Genomic DNA, 18,046 nt, shown 5'->3' with positions numbered 1-18,046 from the left:
CAAGAAAGTTCCTCCATTATTGTACTGGTCCATTTTGCTTCAGATGGATAATACACAAACTTGGTGGTTGCAACAAAACCGCCTTAAAAAATCCTTAACTTGAAGCAGATCCAAATTTTCCCCAACTATAATCGATATAATTTCCATGATATTATGGCAAAGTTGCACGATTACCCAAAACGAGTCTTACTGTTAAAATACGTTCCACCAGTTCCAGAAGAATCAAAAAAGCAGATTTGTGACTGAAACTGAAGTTTTCGTTTAGTTTCCGACGTCTCATTGCTGAGGTTCAAATTTTGCATGTACTAGAGGCGCTTCAAAGAGAGGAAAAATGATCCAGTTATGAATAGCATAACTGATTTTGGGCATAGTGCATGGGTGTAAGTTAAATTGGCCATATTTGTTAGCCTAGAAAAACTAATGTAAAACCGCAGGAAAGGTGGCGCCTAATTAAATCCAAATTCGCTACTTTTAGGTTTGTATGGGAGATTAATGGTTATTCCTGTATGCTACATTGTTTACCTGCACTTATACAATAGTAATTACGTTATTCGGTGTTCTATTATATTCTCGGAATCTGTTTTTGTCCTTTTATTAGGTGGGTGTGTCAGGTGTGTGTGGGATGTCTTTGTATTCGCGTTTGAAATTGTCGCAATTGCCTCACGAGGTCATTACTTAGAGACCCGTTAAGCAATACTATTTTTTCTTGTTAATGACTAAAAGCCATAAATGGCACAAACCTCATATTTCCAATCGGTGCGACATCGATGCAAAACGAGACCTTCTACTTTCTATCAATAAAACGCTTAGTTATGCCTGCATTAAAAGACAATAAGACAAGAATCGTGAGCTGAATAAACGGCTTAGAGCGACAATTAATCAAACGCGAGCTTCGAAGCGAAAGGTCCGCATAGGAATCATAAGAATAAGACGGACCAGAGCCTTGGGCTGCCCAGTCGGACAGTACAAACATAGAAATCCAGAAACAGTCGCTGGTCATGGGAGTGAGTAAGTAAGTCACGAGATCCAATTCTGAGATATATATCTAGGAGGAAAAGGATCCTGCTGAAAGTATTTCTTAGACGAGGACTTTTCCTGTAGTTTTAGTATGCAGTTTAAGGATTTGATTATTGCATCATGAAATGGCTTGTGATTTTAAGCTGTTTTATAAGAAAATTTTTGTGCGTCTCCTATAAAACAAGGTTTTAACAATCCATAGCATATGAATGATTGAAAGTCGATCGCAAGGAACGAGAAAAATCACTTATCCTCTAGTAAAGAAGTGACAACTAATGTGATGACGAAGCTTGTAATTTACCTAGTGTTATGCCGATGACTCAAACCTCATATATGAAGGCAAATTAACAGTATGGATTGTGCAATTTAAGTAAAATTTAAACGGTGTGTCTTAAATGTATTTCCAAAAATAACATAAGTATGGTTTAAATGCCGAAAGTAGTACATTTTTGTTAATATGGTTCAGCAAATATTGGAATGTTGTTGTTTTATACTTTTTCCTTTCTAACCCATATACAAGGTTTACGGAAATAATGTGTTTGTATTTTTGAGGGTAATACCTTTATGTGTCTAAGCTATATGATGGTGTGTAACTACAAGAAAATCTGCATTGCTGAAGTATGCGGGCGCGATCGTTTCATGGTTCACTTCTGTAGAATTAAAATTTTTCTCTTTATTTTAATGCTTTGCATTGGTATTTATTTGTTTTGTGTTGTGTATCAAGTAATTTTTTCGGAAAAGGGACAGTTTCCGTTTTTCGAAAAAAGGTTCTGGAGGGTGAAATTTTCGAATATGTCTTTAACTAATGAACTTTTGAAGACTCGATAATAATGTCCCAAAATTTAAATTATGTACGTCTTTTCCAACATCAGTGAAGAGCATCATTGGCACTTCCGTACTGAAAATTGGAGTGAACTTCACTGTTGTCATTGCTGATTGATAGTCCTACACTGGACCTTACCAGGAATACCTCGCACGCACTAGACATAAACTAGCTCCAGATATGATTTAGTCTTTCACGCAATATGTAACTTATACTTCCTACAACTCTCTAGTGCTTTCGCAAATATTTGCGTCTTATCAACCGATCTAAAGCACCATCCTCTTTCATATGGTCAGCCGTCGTGCATATCCCCATATTTATAAGGTACAGCGCATTACATGCGTGGCGTATTATGTAAATCAGAGCTGCGCCGTTTCGCAGATCATATCTCGGCCGGATAAAAATTATACATTAAATTGTGCGGCCGTCCATTGTGCGGACAGACTGTATAATAAAGATGGCGAGAAAAAGTAAAAAAAGGAGCTGCGTGGTGGTCCTGCGAGATCTGCTTAGCGTAGGAGGCGGGATGGGGGGTCAAGCGACCGGCCGGACTCTTTTGTTAGCGCCATTGGCGGGGCTCAATTATTAATGACCATCTTTTTTCCCACCAATGACCAAATTTTTTTTCACGTGACAATAAAATTAATTCCAATTCAAGTTGGGACAGGTACTTACCACTGGGAGTGTAACGTAAACTACTGGAATGAAATAACCCGCTTTGCAAACCGATTAGCTGCGAAGAACCTCTCTCAAGCGTCATGAATAGCATTAAGTTGCGGTCAAGCAGGTGGCCATCGTCCATTTTTCTTGATGGTACGTTCAAGATTTGAATAGGGACTTTTGATTACGCGTGAGCACTAATGAGTACCATGCTGAGACTTTCAATTTTTCCCCACATCTTCAAGAATGAGCCTTATAGCTTTGCGCAACTAGTGCTTTATTTTTGGCGAGTCCCAATATTTTATAGAGGTTCTAACTTATGCCTGGTTTTCTGCTTAGGAGTTAAAGTGTAAATCAACCGATGAATTTTATTAAATTCTGCTAACTTTAAGGAAAATAAATGAATTAGATCTGGTTTATTTATCTTTGATTATAATCTCCTCTTCAAAGTCAATATTGACATGGGTGGTGTCCGCAATCCTGAAGTAAATGTGAATGAAGAGTGAATGAACAGAAACTCAAAAATAAACGAGCTAAGGTGAAATTTTGAGATGTGGTGAATTCTCAAGTTCAATGTTGGTGATTAGTCTTTGAAGCTAATATGTGATTTGCCTATTTTAGATATCGCAACGAGCCGAGTGCCAATATAAAGCTTTAAGTTTTTTCTAAAACTCACCATTCAATACATATATATTAAATAGCTACAAGTTAGCTAAAGAGAATTAAGTTTCCAATGGTGCACATTTTCCCCGAAATATTCTTCTAGGTTCATTATTTAATAGCTTTTTAACATCTGAAAATTCATCTAGCGTGCTTTGAATGCGCCTCCAACAGGTAAGTTTCGTAGTTTGCGCAGGTCCGAATTCCATTGTTTTGTCAGGCATTGTTGTGCCGGCGTCGTCCCCGATTTTTGCAACCTTTAGTGGGTAGTTTTTCGTGTAAAATTCCAATTTCGAAATCAGAAAAATGACTTGAGTGCATAAAAATATAAACTTATTTAGGGTCGGGCGTGTTTTCTATTGAAATTGTGATACGTGGATGTCGAGATAATGTATTAACTCTCCTTGCCGGTTGACCGAAAAAGACAGAAAGGTGTTCCAGAATTGGAAATTCTTTATGGCCGGACAACATTTTATGCGTTGACAAGAGATTTCATGCTAATTCCGGTAAGATTTGAACCATATTCGCAATTATTTTAACAAAATACGGTGACTCTTATAACTTCAAGATGATCCCTTGGACATAAAAACATCGAGCGTAATGCAATTTTATTGGCGGCAAAGTACATTTGCGATGTTTTTAGAACCAATGGTATGACGTCCATTTTTTTGGGTTGTGAATTTTTAGTCGTTACACCTCTCCGTCTCTTAAAATTTAATTTTGTACAGTCTATCTCTTATGGTTTTTGGGAAAACTTATCAATCGCAACATAACATTAACTTTAAATATGGACATAACTCATACTTTCATTTAAAGTTGTGTCGCCTATTTTACGTTTTTCATTATCTATTGAATTTTCTGGCAGTACACATTTTATATGTATTTTTGCTATTTAAGTGTTTCTAATGAAACAGAATAATATATTGTTTAACGAGTGACGGAAAATAATATTCTCTGTCATTGAAACACAATGACGCTAATAGACATTTGCTGGTCAATTTAAATGTCCTATGGTACCAAAACAACATCGAAGACAAATTTAAAATTATCAACTACAAAGTATATAAATAGTATACAAAGTATACAAAAAAGTATACAAAAACAATTTTTAATAAGGTGGAAACTAAAGAACTCCAATTTTAAATTTATGCGAGTACTATTTGTTTTTGTCGTTTGGGGTTTGAAACTGATTTTTAAATAAGTGCGGGAATATTTATTCGAGAGTTAGAGGGCAAGTTACGCTCGCATGAAAACGATATCTAAATGTACAATCAAAATAAATATCTACATAGTGACTCATAGATAATGCTTAACAACGATATGTATTATCTAAATTTTTAACTAGTTGTCGCACGTCCCCAATCCGCCCCATTGCTAACTTAGTTCTATGGTAGGCTCTCTATCGTCTAGCTATACTACGTCTTTCAGGAATTGACATTTCCTTTCGCATGCTTTGCACTGTTTGTACTCGAATAGCAAGTTCAAATATAAATAATTTTTAGAGTTTTTAAAACTAGTAGTATGAAAGGATATCGTGTATGTTCCTACACAATGTTGGTTCGTGCATGAGTTCCAAGACAAAAATTTTGTGCCTATCACTATTTATAATTTTTTAATCGTTAATTGATTTGAATGCACCTTGTAATGTTTCACTGATTTCCATTATAAAGGTGGATACTTCTTAATAATATTTTTCAAAGCACTTACCAGCAAAACATGGAGATCCCAAGATCACTGCTATACAGAGTGTCGCTAATGCCGGTCCCGGTTCAATTAGTTGAGTCCACGCCTTCATGGCGCGTCCTGTAATCAATTAAAACAAGCTTTAACAAAACTCAAGATTTCGCAATAAATATAGATATAGTAGGCAAATTAATCAATTTAAAATTGACACCAATAATGAGGCTATATCCAGAAAATATCCATTGAATCATTTTTTCTACTACTTTGCCAATAAATTATTATTGCGCACCTGTGTAGGTTGCTGTTAAATGATTTTCATGAAAACGATCAATATTATTAACTCTTAGGGCCGGGCTTATTAAACGTTTCGACTGAATTTCCGCACTGATCTTTTTCCTGGCATCCATGACAGTTATAATAAATTCCTTACTATACATTCATAATTTGGCATTTAATGAAAAAATACCTCTTCTTTGAATAGAAAAAATCATGTTCCATTTACCCAAAACAATAACCCCAACATTCTCTTTCAGTTAAACTATAAATCACTCTGAAAATCTGCATTCAATGATATTCTCTCGCATGTGACTCATAAGATCAAAGTCACGGTCGTGGATATTGTATAACTTAGCGATTACATATTAGTGAAAGCGCCACAGTAAAATTAGAACCGTCTTGTCCAGGGGCGTATTTAAGCTCACTATAAATTATTTATCAATAAGCAGCTCTAACAGATGGTTCATAAATTAGAGATATACAGGTGCCATGACCTAGGAGTATATGAAACAGGTTTCATTCTATTGAGCTCATAGTATTGTGTTAATGGGTTACGCAGTTACCGCAATCTCAACATGAACATTTTAGTGGTTGTAAGCACTGACCCCAAAAACAACATCAGACCAGGAACTCAAATATATAAACAATAAATAATACAATAAATAATGTTATAATAACTAATATAACCGTTTCTCCTGCGGAGTCGGTCCTGGTAAGCGCGTAATGGATCACGATAAAAACTGGCGGTGGGTGTGTTTGAACCAGCGTAAAGAAGTTGCATAATGGGTCATTGCCAAGGATTTTGCAGGTTTAATTGTTGCTGCAGATGTGCTTCGAAGGTGAGTTTATCCATTGAGTTAAAGTAATGGAAAAAATAAAGAACGATAACTATGTTTTAATATGAAAGTATTATAAGAGAAAGGTAGGATGACAGTTATCTCATTGAGAGTTGACATTTTTGACACATAAAATTTAAAAAAGCTTAGATAAGTGAAAGATGTAAACTTATTCTTTTATCCGACTTAACAAGTAAAAATTCTGCGAGGTAAGATTCGAAGATTTATAATACCAGACCAATGTTATGGGCTCAAACGCCTAAAATAATGGTTGTATATATTTTAAGTATTTCCTGATAACCTTCTGACTGCAATGAACTGGTGCTATGGTATATATGGTTAGTTGAAACCGACATGTGCAATATTCTTCTGGAGTTAAATTTTTCAAATAATCGCTCATCACCCACCTTAACATTTCAAGTTATTTAATCTATCCGAGTTGCTACTACTATTGTATATAACTGACAACGTCGCCTTGCCGCAAATATTTTGGGTATAGAGCAAGACCGATTACCTATATTTGCAAATTTTCCGAAAAATAACATTCTCCGTAAACGTCTAAATTGTTATCAACCGTATATCGTCTCGTAATAATATTATTGCGTAATAACTAATTATCGTGGCCCGTCTTTTCATACTATCAAAAAGTCTGCGTGTGGGTGTAGGTTCAATGTTCAACATGCAACAACTTCAATTTGTAGGTATGTATCTCAGTTTTCAGTTTCCTTCAATCGCCCACTAGAATTTGATATTTAAGCCTGATAGAAATAGGATGGGAGATTAAGAATTTACATACGAAAGTATCATTACCTTCATTAGTTTTATTTACCTAAATAATTACTTTTATTGAGAAATAGCTTGTGGGTGGAGACATAATATAAATAACAAAACCCAATATGTGCCTTATTGATCTGGGAATTTATGTTGTTTGTTCAAGTGGATATCCAATTTTTTTTTCATTTTGATCTTGGGATGCTAATTATTGTGATAATCATCGATCATTCACCAAAAAGTGAAACAAAAAAGCGATGATTGCCAAAATCGTGGTCGCTTCCCAGAAGATCTGAAACCGCAAATGCATGCAACTCCACGAGTTCGATGCAACAGACCGCAAACTAAAAAGTCACTTTGTATTTTGCCAAAGAAAAGTTCTTAAGTTCGTTTTTTTAATCATCCGAAGTCCTGATGGTCTTGGTGGTTTAATTCCGAAACCGCAAATCGCATTTTAAACAGGTTGTTCATCTTTGAGTAACTTGCAACGACCTTTCGATGGACAACTGGATCAAAGATCGGCAGGAAATTTGGTAACTGTACGTTTTCAAAAAAATAAGGGCTCTCTTGCTCTGAATACGATGTAGTTCATTTTTCCTTATCGCGTGTAAACAATTTTCAATAAAAATTCGCAGACTACAGATTAATTTCAAACTCGCACCTTTCAATCGTCATCCACTTAATTAAAGGCGACTCACTCTTACTGTTAACTGTACCAACTGTACAGATTTATTAAGAAGCTCTTAACGGTCCCATCTCGAGTTTCTTCTGAAACTGGGTCCAGCCGATCTTATTTAATAAAGATAAACATTGTCTGCCAATATTTGTTAATTGGCGGGTCTCTTCCTATAACAGTTTAACCGCGGAAAGTGGGTTTTCATAATTATTGCCTTCATTCGAGATAAAATCGATTCATCGAATGTTATTGTGGGCATCATTCATACGAAGAAATATGAATGGTGTATCTTAAGTCAGGTTTTTCCTATGGGTTTCGATCAATTTGTCATCACATAAACAATTAAATATCTAGGTTAGTTCAGGTTTCCTCGAAACCTGCTGAATATTTTTAAGGTCGCCATTTTGGCCGCAAATTAATGTTACTTGAAATAATAACATGGAACTTGTTTTCATTTTTTAAATTTATGTGAGAGGCTCTTTGCAACTAATTAGAGCACATTTAAAAGACACTGAAGCAGTAGAAGAAGGAAGAATTGAATGCCTAAGCGAAGGCTAATTTCCTTTAAAAATTCTCATCCGTGTCTAAACATCATGATATGAATGGGTTTGAGATAGCATCTGTTCAGTGTTAGCATGTATTAGTATTATGCAAATCATTGAGCTAAACTCACTGTATTTTAAATAATTTTCTTCATATTATTATATCCTGATCGTCATTAAGGGATTTCGAGGTCTATGCCCTCGAAAAATTGAAAAGTTTACGATCCATGAAATTGTACTTATTCGACTTAAAAACTCCCTTAGCTATTCAGTTATTTTACAATTATTATCAGTATTATTATACATATATTGTTGTGCGTGTGTGTGCTATTGCCGATAAGATGGTCACATTAAGTGGTGTGCCCGAGGCGTGTGGATGTAAATGTCATCAAGATTTGTAGCCTTTCACGAAGCCATAAACTTGGATGCATTCCTCGACTCAAAATTAAGTGACAGGTATCTGTTATGTAGGTGGTAATTGAATCGTTCTTTACTACCTAAGACAATACTATTTCTTGCGTCTTTTTTATTTCGAACCTTATCTATGTATAGTAATATATGTGATCAGAGGGTCACATCTCTTTACAGGTTTTTTCAAGCATCTTTGGGATAAATAGGAAAGTCTCGTATCTCACGAAGATGTCAACCTTCAATTCTTCTCTAAACACCTCTTCCCCATTTTTATTTGAGACTCTTTAATATGTTTGACCCACATTGGTATGATTTGAAAGCCTTTTTTTCCTCGAGAGCTTCCTGTTGAGTTTCAGAAAGTTTAAGATAATGATTTTCTAGCAACATTTTTCTTCAATTTTTCAAGTAGGTCCATACTCCTACCTCATCCACTGTAATCTCAATGGTCGATGCGGTTATCTTCTAGGTGTAGAATTTCTTGCTTGAATTGAACTTTTCCTGCCGAGCCTCACGGAAACCGATGCCCTAATGATCCTACCACTTCGAGTATCAATCAATTAGAAAACGGCAGAAACAAACTAAACCATAACCTAAAGCCGTACAGGATGAATACTCCTGAGAAAAAAATGGGATTACGGCTATTAATAATTGTCGGCGTGTAAAGCGTAAAATCTTCTCAAATCAAATTCGAACGGTTCATGCCGCAGAGGAACCGTTAACGTTGGATCATCTTTTGTAAGAGGTCGTTGAAAATACTGATGTATAATGTATGTATTTATAGATTATTGGCAGCACCGAATACTAAGTCGGAAAAAATTCTATGAAAAACTTTCTCCGGCAAAAATCTTCCAAAGCAAAGCTTATGTAATTTTCTGATTGTACTGTTAGAATCTACAATCGTGTGTGGTTAGTAACGGGCAAGTATGTGGCTTCTTAACCAGTAATTTATATCCAAGCACGTAGTAGTGTTTGCTGATCAAGAAGAGCCAAGTACCGAAAATCGTCATATTGTAGTCTTTAGGCTAGTGTCTTTAAATTGCAGTTTTGAAGAAGCAAAGGCGAGCTTTAACCAAAGGATTCAGGCGTAGTCTCGACCTTGGCTGGTGTGGCCGTAAGTGTTTCTCACGTATTGTGCAAGAAAGAAGATCTGATGCACGCAGATTCTTCACGGCGATTTACTGGTTAACATGAAGCCCGTTTGTACCTCGCGATCGGGGTTAGAGTCCTATATCCGATGCACATGGTTAATTCGTGTTTTGAAACTCGATACTCAGCATTAAGTGTTTAATAAAAGGCTGGGTCGGTAATTGAAACTTAAGACAATTACCGTGATATCGTCTAAGTAATATCATCAAGTCGCGACTTCCTGGAAACGAGCCGACCTAGCTATTAGACCGAACTGGCAATTTCAAGTTTGTAAGAATTGTAGGAATGGTAGGACTGCCGGTTACAGCCATTCTTGCAAACTTAGTTCACTATATAATTTATACTTCGTGCTGCTCTCAAGCGTTCGATGGTACAAGAGCGAGGAAGGGTCAATTTTTTTTTATAAGGTTAAATTGCTTTTGGCACAAAACAAAGAGACATTTTCCGTCATTTACAGCTCGACTGGGAAATCGAACGTTCGAAGTTTTTTCATACACGTAATGTATTGTTGAGTGCAACGTACCAAAAATTGAAAAAACTGCTCGTACTTAAATGGTCTTCTCTATTTTGAGATACTTTCACACACAAGAGGCCATTAATAAAATAAAAATACCGGGGGCAAATGTAATTACAATAACGATTTTGGAACGTCCAAATCCGGCTTAGTCACAATGGGAGGAAACATTAGGTTGCTCAACTTTTGTCTGATATTTTATAGCAAGACAAAGACGTCTTCGTGAATAGCAAAATGACTGTGCAGAATACGCCTTCGTGATAATAATTTGTCACCTATATTTATATTACGAAGTAGCAATTTTCTATGGGCGTGTTTCACGTTCAATATGAAAATGTGGGAGCATTTCAATTCAAGCTTCCAGTTTCATTGGAAGCTTTTACCTTTTAAGTGCTTAAATCTCATTGTATAAATTGCCAACATTAATAAACTGTTCATTAAAACATTTTCTGGGAATAATTATTACATATTATATATTCACCGAACGGCAACAATACCCGGTCTATAGTTTTGAGAAATATACGAGGTTAACGAAGAAACATTTTGCTCATACATGAGATACTTTGTCAGATCTAGATTAACAAATTGTTTTACGGAGGCAATTCTTAAATATTCCAGTTCTAATAAACTGCGCGGATTATCCCACAATAAAACTATTTAGGTAAATCCCATTTACTAACAACAGCTGACAAAAGAACCGATTCGTCATCACGTCAAGACGTTAAGTCTATTGTTGAAAAATCGGGTCACATTCGACTCTTACGTTCTGAATTTATTGGAAGAACCAATTTTGCAAAATTTACTTCAATTATAAGGAAATTGAACATCCTTCTGAAGAGTACACTTTTTCGTGCCGCACTTCTTGCAACCATCATGAGGCTCTAATATGCGATAAATGGATACTGCATAATAGGGCTTAAAAACGAACTCCATTAGCAAATTAATAGCCTCATCGCGCAAGAAGTTTACTGCTACTTTATGATGAGAAACGAAAATTATTATGCCGTTTCCTATAAAAAACGAATGCTATAAATAAACCGTATAGGCAATAAGGCTCAAAAATTGGAGGAAATTAACAGGAGGTTTTTTGCAAGAATAAGGAAATGTGTTTCTTGGATGTGGCATTAGATCATTGCGAACTTCCTTCTGCGATGATGATGACGCCTTCCTATTACCGATTACAAGTATTAATTAAATGTGTTTATAATGACCATACCACTATTCAATGTTCTTCTAATAGCCAGTAACGTAAGGTAATTAGATAAAATAATTACTTAGGTGGGTAACTATGTTAAAATAAAGATAAGTAAATATTTATTGGAGCACTCTAGAATCGTAGAAGTTTGTTTGTAAGAAGTGACGAAAGCTTTCGATAAACCAAGAAAATAACCTCGAATGGAAAACAAGAGATGAATTGCTAATTTCGAGATTTTCATAGTATGTGCTTTCCCAAAATACTAAAACATTTTAACATTTTTTACCATTTTAAGAACACACATAAGTCTGAAAACTTTCCTTCAAAAATTATTCTTCTGTAGATGCTAAAAATCTTTCTGGGGATTGGAGTTTTGAAAACTTAAGCAGCTTAAAAAATCTTTTCAGCCGACTTGGAACAGCAATGAAATTTTATTAAAAACAAATTGCCGCTTGGACCGCAGCATTATTTCAAAATTGATTCTTTCTCGTATATTGAACCTTAAGTCATCCCGCGGATCAATATTCAATATGTTTTCATAATATATCAGATATCAATGAACGTAGTGCGGATTTATAAAGCCAACAATTGGCACATGCTACAGATATAATAGCCACTCGGTCGTCCATTAACTGCCGAAGGTTTTTAAAGAAGAAACACCCTGTGCCATTGAAAGCTGGTACAAAGTAGACAATATGGTATGGCACATGCCAGGTGCTGAATACGACCCGAAAGAGAAGTGATATAATAGCGAGGATTGTTCCTGTGTTATTCTTGTTTGAACACATTTCGTCTTTTCCGGAAGTTGGAGGCCAGTCTTATGTTAGAGACTGTTCAGATTAAAAGCTCAGATAACGTAGTAATCTTGGGAAGCTTATTGCTGATAACTAAATATAAAAGAAAAATATTATCTACATGCATTTAAAAAAAGGTACTGATTTTTCTGCATGACAGTAAAACCCTTAAACCTTTTTTTCCATGTTTCTTCTTGCTAAAAAAATTTAACTTATTAAAAATAATACTCGTATTTGTTGTCTACAATGTCTAACACGAGTCACTGCTATAAACAGTGGGCAGCAATTTCTCTTTTGACATTCATTGTCGCGTGCTGTGAATTCTAAAAGAGTTTAAATTGTCCCATTTTTTTACCATGGGCGGATCGTCACAGTTTAACTTCCCACGTACACACAAAAGTCTATTAATATACTGTTTTAATGTCAATGTGATGAATAAAATATCGCTTTTCTGGCGTGGTGTAATATATTTTTTTTCTGAAAAACCGAAAATGAAATATTTCCTACAATAATATCTTTGTATGGAGTTTCGGTAGGATTTTTTAAAGGAATTTTTAATAATAAAATTTCCAATTTTTTAAAATACCAAAAAATGTATGCAATCTTAAAAGATAATCGATATGAGTGGTAACTTGTAAAGAGATGTAGTAGAAAAAGAAAACACTGCTAATCCAGACTGACAGTTATAAATCTGGAAAGTTTTATGAAAAAACAAGTTTCTGCATTTCGAGATTAAAATCTAGACTTTGAAAGATAAATTTGTGAATGTATATGACATTTCACCTAAAGATTTATTGCACTACTGGTAAAAAGTACCACTGCTTAAGCATCCTTTTACATGCATCCGTCATCTGACAATACGATGGTGCGATAAACTCAGCGATCGGATTGGCTAAACGACGGCGTTCATTATATAAATAATATAAAAATATATAAATAAACTCGAAATAAACTTTTGTTAATTTCCCGTTCAATTCAAGCAATTGTATGACGAACTTTGATGGATGCATGAGAAGTAACTTTTGACGAACGAAAGACGGATGCACGAGAAGGAACCTTTGTTGAACTGATGACGGAAGATTGTACATTGAGTGGATTCTATGCCCAATTTGGAATGCGAATATACAAGCTGAAACCCATTATTGTCAAACAATAACAATCAAAATTTTTGCTTATATGACCTAAACCGACCATTCTATTAATAAGCCATTATAAACAGTATCGTCGTCATAACTTCCCATGTCTGTCTATTAATAAAAAACCGGACAATGCCATCGAGAATCCTTGACGGGAATCATCTTCGCTGTTGTTTGTTTTTTGTACCGTAACCTGCCGGCACATATACAAAGATTAGGTAATTTTCTTCAAGGTTGGACCAGAAAGATTCGTATTATTCCCAGATTCACGTGTAAACTGGTTGATGATGACGCAGTTTTGTTCGCAAGTAGAAGTTGGTCTTAGAAGTGGATCATCAGATATTGGCACGAAGGCCATAAAACAGAATCGAAAGTCATCGAGTGATAAAAATGGTGTTACAGGTGATTATTTGTGCCAATTTCAGTTTCTTCGTGAGCGTCCCACGTCTACCATACAATTCTTAAACGTTTCCTCTAAAAGAGACACTGTCTAGTTATAAATTGTGCCACGATATAAAAGAATATGTAAATGAATCCTGTCCTAAGTTAGCAGCAAGTTTACGGATTTATATGAGATTCTGTTCATGAAGTTCCAGCCTTACCGTTAGCCACTCTTACATTTGCTTAATAAAATAAATTCGCGACCTATCTGGTTTAACGCTAACAACGAGCACCGTCTCTTGAAAATCTGGTCTTACCGTTGTGTTTTAGCATCGGCCTTTTTATCACCATTTATGTCTTTTGGGTCTCTACTTGTGAGGTTTCTAGAGGAAGAGGTATTCTGCTCTTTTAAGTTAAGGTAATATTGCAATCTAAGCATGAAGATATGTTTTGAGTGCAAGCATGCCAATTGATTTTCTTCCTCTTCAATCATCTAGAGTCTCTCATCTCTGGCGTGGATGTCAAGGCGAAACCTTACATCATTATAGTTGCTTTCCTTGAGTGATTCATTAGTTTTTTGCGCGAGTCATTGACATCGCCCTAACTGGCTTTTATACAAACACTAATGAACAGGTTGCAGAGAAGATGTAAATATAGCACAGGAGATTTTCTGCTTTGCTTAGCTCCTCGATGTTGCAGACATGACGCGGTCACTCAGGTATGAAATACTTCTATGCAGTGCCATCAGCTTAGAGACCGTACTTGTTTGTAATCATATTCAATACAAATCTACTGATCAATCTAAAAGAAAACTCTAAGTACCGGTTGTTAACACAAAAAGGCAATGGCCAGTTCTTATCTGAAGATGACTGCAGTGACACGCACTTGAAATATCTGAAAATTCTACCATCAACGAGAGCGTGCTAATTCCGCAGGTGTCTTTTCTCATTCTTCTTTACCTTGATTGCAGTGTTAGACGTAAAAACGCCAATGGCCATTCTCGGGAACTATACCATTTATTAAATTATGGAATCCGACAAAGTAATGACCGTAATAAACTCATTGTTTCCTTCTGAAGTTGGTGAACGGGTGGGAATTTACATACCATACTTATGGTTACAAATGGGAGTATCTACGGAAGTTAATGGTTTAAAAATTCTCTAGGAAGTGGATTTGAAGCCTCGCTGATGGAACCGCTAGCTGATTTGATGATGATGATGAGCTTTGGGGATCGTTAGTTGTTGCTGAAGGCACTTCGATGATGGTAGAAGCATGAATTTATGTGTTGAATAATTGCTTGAGTTTGCTGGAAAAATAGCAAATTTCGGGATGGATTTTAAAGGTGCCTCCCCAATGGCAACAGGGACCTTCTTCCGGAACGGAACACTCTTTTCTGATCTTCAATAATTAAAATTTGTCACCGACCGATGGACGATCTCCTGGTCTTTTGAAGAACAGATTTTTTAACATGGCGACGTTACGTTCTCAGAGAATTACGTCAAAATTACGTTAAGCCATGATTGGACTGTGCCCTTCGAATAACTTTGATTTCATTCGTTCGGGAATGTTTGACTCCCACGATTAAAAAATTTTGCCCCCGATGCAGATCTAAAAAATAGAACCCTATTAGCTACCCGATTAGTCCGGTCCTGCCGAAAATTCCAAATCGTCTCTCCGTTACAGCGTTACAGCCCTTGCATGTAAATCAAACAAAACTAAGTTAAACAAGAGATTATTGATTCTTATTGGTATTTGGTAACGCCATCGACCCTGGGTTACTTAGGCAATTGCCAATTTTGAGTGTCTTTGTAATCGACCTTACTTTAATGAAATTTTTTATAACCGTATTTATATGCGTGCCTGTAACTAAGTTGCCGCAGATATAACCCGACATAACTATACACATATTTCTCGGATCCATTTGGGTAGTTTAATCGCCACTTTAAGACCCTTATCTCGAAAATGCCGCCTATAAACGTCTCATAAAGTTATTTGAAACAGAAGTTCTTTTAAATGGTATACCTGATGGCAGACGCGATAGCGTCAGTTTCGGCCTGCCAGTGTTAACACCCGGAAGAGAATTATTTATCAACAGTTAATTTTAAAGAAGGATGATTATGGTGAGCATCTGGTAGTGGGGCTATTGCTAAGAGGTTGGATGTAGAAATTTTCTGAAGGCCTATCCTGCTTTTATTCTCCGGATCGAAGAGGGGTTCTCAAGAACCGAGAGCAAATAGCGCCTAAAAACGCATTTCACAGTTACAGGTTTTTAAACTTTTATAGATTAAATAGACAAAAGTCTATACATAACCGTGTCGTGTTTGAACTTTTAAGTACAAAAGGCGTTCAATATTTTCTTAGATTCTTCTTCATGGGAACGGACCGTGTTTGTAACGATCGGTCACAAGTGACTGCGAAGAGATAGGCAAACATTGGGTAGTGGCTTTGAGGTGTCAATAAGATTGTGAGAAAAAATATTTTTTTTATTGCTTGTGTATACTCATCTAGGGATAATTCTATGATTACTTACTGAGTGGCCCTAAAAAAGTGAAAATCAACTAATAGGGACTTTCTCCAATAAAGCAGAAACGTTTGCGTTTTTTCCGTCTGGGCTTCAACGCTTTGTTTACCCGAATGTGCCAATATTTGCACATATTTATTACGTAGCCTTGTCTAAAGAGTGGCTCAGAAATTATTTCTTAAAGATACACGCATTTTAGCCATCCGTGGTTGTTTAATGTCGTGCCTGCTCATTTGTTTAAGGCACGTTATTTGCTTACAAACATAATATCTCCGCGATGTTGGGTTTGTCTCAGTCGATTAAACGTGAGGGAATTGTCATTAATTTTGTTGAATATAACAAAGTAATTTTGGATTTAGTTTCTCAGAGAGTACACGACTTTCCTTAGAGCTTTGCATTTTAAACTTCAAGAATTGCATAGTCAATATATCAAAATACCAAACAGACTGACGATGTTAAACCATTATCAATATTGCCAGTCAGGAAGGATTCGCCTTAAATATAAACTCTTAGTTGATGTCCATTACAAAGAAGTGAGAAATTTAGAAGATAAATCAGGTTTTTACAACGTGTATCAAATATTCAAAATTTAAGACGTCAGTTTTGTCACTACTTCATATCATGGAAAATTAATAGTATACACATAAGACTTTTTTCTATGAAGATTAAACAAATTTTCATTTAATGATTATATATTTGATCATAACCATAGATTTTTATGTTAACATGTCTTGATCAGATGTATGGCATAGGTTCATACATCACGGATTAAAATGCAACAGAGCATGAAGGCAAGATTTTCCACCCATGAACACTAAATCAGTTTGCTATTGGTTCTCAGTGATCATTTATTCATACTTAGTCTTAGAGAATGTTTCTTTTTTTTTAATCAACACCACTCGAAGAATATTGAGAAGATATTTCGAGATTTCCAGAATTTTCAGAATAAAATTCTGATTGACTTTGAAATTTATGAGTAAAGAGAATGATTATGAAATCATAGAAAACAAATTCAGTAACTCATAGATCGAAGAACCTTTGAATCTACGACGATTGAAAGCACTCATTAGAATTATAGAGATTGAGGAAACTATGGCTGATAATTCGATTAATTGTAAAGCATATTGAACACGGATATTCTGACCTTTCCAAAATTGTATAAGGCGTTCGATTCTAAATTAAGTCTTCTTCAATCTTCAAATGTCTTAATTTGTAGAATTAAGAACAAATTATTTTTAAAACAATCTCAAGAGATTCAACACTTTGGTGTAACAGTTCCTCATTTTGATCATCTTCACAGTTTGAACTTCTACTTGAACTATCAGATTGGATTTACTTGTCGTATGATTTGTTTAAACCGATCCAAAAACAAATCTCTTGAGATTAAAAATATTAAAGCTGCACATAACTCTCGACTAAGGAGAACGAGACGTCTGCATCTATATTAAATTTATTGGACACTAAATCTATATAAATTGCATCGGTATGGAAGCTATAAATATCGATTAAAAAACAGGTTAAGTAGATTACTAATTAATCTGTATTTAGCTATCAACATTAAAATTTGCAAATATGTATTTATTTATGTCTCTACGGCAGATGCTAACCAATCTTGATGGTCTTTATTTTATTCAATAAATCACACAATTTGTACGGAAACGTCTCCAAATTGGGATATGCGATAAGAAGCGGTACATTCATTTATATCTTCTCTTACTATGTAGTAATATGCCATATTACAAGCATACGCATACATCGGAAAAACGTCTGTACGTTTCGGAATGTCGAGGAGTTTATTTGAATTAAATTATTCGTTTGGACCGTCGTAAAGGAATACCAATCAGGTTTTGGTGCTAAGAGTGACAGGAAGTTTTAAAAGTGAAAAAATTGCCATTACGAGGATATGTGAAAAGTTTCTCACTCCGGCATTGCAAAATGTTAAAGAAATGAAGTTAGAATCATTTATCGTCGTTGTGGTAATCTCAGAAAAATTGTGAATCCTGG

At 35.4% G+C, this 18,046-nt stretch overlaps 1 protein-coding gene across 4 annotated transcripts in view; it reads right to left on the bottom strand.

The window, feature by feature from the left end:
• tnc (tenectin) overlaps nucleotides 1–18,046 on the bottom strand; it is a 45,651-nt gene that overhangs the window by 13,886 nt on the left and 13,719 nt on the right. For all 4 annotated transcript variants that reach the window (XM_066287796.1, XM_066287787.1, XM_066287805.1 and 1 more), the window contains exon 2: nucleotides 4,868–4,963. In XM_066287796.1, coding sequence (XP_066143893.1) covers nucleotides 4,868–4,955 — 88 coding nt within the window. In that variant the 5' untranslated portion in view covers nucleotides 4,956–4,963. The remainder of the gene's footprint in view (nucleotides 1–4,867; nucleotides 4,964–18,046) is intronic.

The sequence above is a fragment of the Euwallacea fornicatus genome, chromosome 1 (genome assembly GCF_040115645.1).
Source record: "Euwallacea fornicatus isolate EFF26 chromosome 1, ASM4011564v1, whole genome shotgun sequence".
Taxonomy (NCBI): domain Eukaryota; kingdom Metazoa; phylum Arthropoda; class Insecta; order Coleoptera; family Curculionidae; genus Euwallacea; species Euwallacea fornicatus.
The sequence above is the reverse complement of the archived record's forward strand: the minus strand, read 5'-3'. Positions and strand labels throughout refer to the sequence as shown.